We start from the raw sequence: 2,789 nt of genomic DNA, 5'->3' as shown, positions 1-2,789 counted from the left end.
TATGCTGCTGGTTCTTCCTCCCCAGGTGCAGCACCTTGAATCCCATCCTGTTCTCATCCGCCCGCCCCGGTAACATGTCTAGGTCCAACTGTAGCCTATTCCTTCCTTCCAGCGTGGCCACATCCCGCCCACATCTTAGTGTCATCAGCAAATTTGAACAGGGTGCTTTTTACCCCCTTGTCCAAGTCGCTGATGAATATGTTGAACAGTGCAGGCCTGAGGACCGAGCCCTGTGGAACCCCACTGCCCACATCCCTCCATGTAGAAAATGACCCGTCCACTACTGCTGTCTGGATGTGGCCCTCCAGCCAGTTGGTGACCCATTTGACTGTGTGGGTGTCGATGTCACAGTCCCCTAGTTTCTTAATAAGAACGGGGTGAGAGACGGTGTCGAAGGCCTTCCAAAAGTCCAGAAAGACTATGTCCACTGCTATCCCTGCATCTAAGGATTTTGCGACCTGGTCATAGAAGGCCACCAGGTTGATCTGACAGGACCTGCCTCTAATGAACCCTTGTTGGTTGCCCCTAAGTGTAATCTCCCCTGCTGGCCCCTCGTGGACATGTGCCAGAATAATTCTCTCAAAAAGCTTACCCAGGATCAAGATAAGACTTAGCTGGCCAATAGTTCCCTGGGTCCTGTCTGCTCCTGTCTTTTGCAGCAGAAGAGTGTTTTGTTAAAGGTTTTAGGGGTATAGGTTGTAGCCATGTGGTCTCCAATCTTTTTAAGTAGGAGATCACCTTTGGCAAAGCAACCCAAGATGTACCGTATGCCATGTCGTGTTCCGTGTCCCGTTCCCCCTCTCCCCCACCCAGCAGATAAGTCTGTGGAGTGGAAAGGGGGGAGTGCAGATCAAGCGAAAGAAAATTATTTGGGAGCATGCCTCCCTAGTAGGTCAGTCCCACCCAGCTGGAGTCCCACTCAACTTACCCCTGTTCCTGCCTCTGTGACACTGTCCCTCATCATGGGGGCCTCGATCTACCCCTATCCCTTCCCTCCCCCATGGACTGACCAGCTTTGCTGGTGACACGTGTGTGTGCACACGTGTGCATGCATACAGACACTCAGCCCCCCACCCCAGCCTCAGATCGACTCCAAGAGGCTCTGAGATCTACCAGTAGATTGAGATCCACTGGTTGGTGACCACTGGTTTAAGGACATACGCAGACAAGGTTCTTTGGGTAAACCTGATATCTTTTATTAAACCAACTCAAATAGTTGGAAAAATCTTCTTTGCAAGCTTTCAGGTACAAATACCCTTCATCAGGTTGAGAAAGCATCTGCAGTTGGTGTGTGCTCTTCCTGGATGGAATGAATAGTAAAGAAGCTAGAGGCTGGTGTGCATGCAAGAAAGCCAGTCAGTGAAGATGTAAATTGAGGAGTCAGTGGGTGAGAGAGAGGTTGTGGGGTGTGAGGGAAGGGGGAATAGCTGGTAAATAGTGGAGGTACCTGGGGAGTCGGATGTTAAGCAGCTTATAATGAGTCCTAAATCCAAAGTCTATATTTAGTCCATGATTTTTTGTATCCAGTAGGTTGATTAAGTGAAGTTCGTAGGTTGTAACGCAATGAAATAATCATGTATAGTCATAAAACCACTTAAATTAGCAGAAATGAGAACTCTCCTGTTATAACTTCGGACAGCCCAAAGCTGACTGACAAAATTGTCTGCTTTTACTTTAGTGTGTTTATGGGTTTTGCTTGGGGATATGTGGTTGCTTTCCTCATAGTTTTCAGCACAACTTGAATTTTGACAGTCCTTTATTAGATCTAACATCTTGGTAATATTATTTTCCAAATACATAAACCCATGAAGAACCGGTTCTTCCCATCTCTTAGATGGGTTTCTAAAGAAGTGTCATCAAGGTTTAAAGCAAGTGATGTGCTTGCTAGAGACGGACAAGTTAATGATGAATCATTGTGACAAATCTATTTAACCTTTATTAGTTGGATGGTAGCTGTCCCTTTTTGGGTTAAGATGTTCTATAGGAAATGTGGTTAAAGTTTAGCAAGAAAGTCTTAAATACTGGACATGTTTTCAATCTAGTGTCTCTTTTCAGGTTCCTTTGGACAGGTGAGAGGTCCACAACCAAACTACGGAGGGGCTTATCCAGGAACATCCAATTGTGGGAGTCAACCTGGACCGCCACCCCCACCAAAACGCTTGGATCCAGATTCCATTCCTAGCCCTGTAAGCTTACGTTGTTCTCATCAGTATGAACTTTTACACTTATTATATATGAAACTGTGACAGATGGTTAGGATGGAAACAGACTGCTTAATGAAGAACAGTGCTTTCTGTTCCTGTTGGTTTTTTTGTTTTGTTTTTTATTAATTCATATATTCAGTTTCAGGGACTTGTTATCAGTAGGATCACTAAATTACCAGTAGCAGTGATTGCAGAAAGGGCCTGGATATGGCACTATATCTCCACATGTTTCTTTTTTCCAAGTTAATAAACAGAAACTTTTTAATACTTTGATTAAGCCACTGGCCTGTCACATATCTCCAGACTTTGCCTTATGAGCTCTTCCAAGTGAAGAGTAGCTTGCCAAAAAGAACATTGTCATCTCAGTAAAGCAGAGCTATCCTTCAGTTAAGTTGCAGGAGCATGGTTTATAGATGGTTTATTTGAAGAGGTCTGTGGACAAACTGAGGAGTCCAGAGGACAGCAATCAAAAGGATCATTGAGTTTTGGGGAAATGTGATTTTAAAAAAAGGTAGAAAAATTGGGGTTAAGTCTGGAGAAGAGAAGACTGAAGGGAGATTTGATTACAGTCTACAAGTACATGAA

General features: G+C 44.6%; 1 protein-coding gene across 3 annotated transcripts in view; it reads left to right on the top strand.

Annotated features, from left to right (window-relative positions):
- The window catches only part of SEC24C (SEC24 homolog C, COPII coat complex component), an 84,064-nt gene that overhangs the window by 37,853 nt on the left and 43,422 nt on the right, over window positions 1-2,789 (top strand). For all 3 annotated transcript variants that reach the window (XM_019502431.1, XM_019502430.1, XM_019502429.1), the window contains one exon: window positions 2,056-2,186. In XM_019502431.1, coding sequence (XP_019357976.1) covers window positions 2,056-2,186 — 131 coding nt within the window. The remainder of the gene's footprint in view (window positions 1-2,055; window positions 2,187-2,789) is intronic.

Source organism: Gavialis gangeticus, unplaced genomic scaffold (genome assembly GCF_001723915.1).
Source record: "Gavialis gangeticus isolate Ggan-Ray unplaced genomic scaffold, GavGan_comp1, whole genome shotgun sequence".
NCBI lineage: Eukaryota > Metazoa > Chordata > Crocodylia > Gavialidae > Gavialis > Gavialis gangeticus.
Note: the sequence above shows the minus strand (reverse complement) of the source record. Positions and strands in the feature narration are given on the sequence as shown.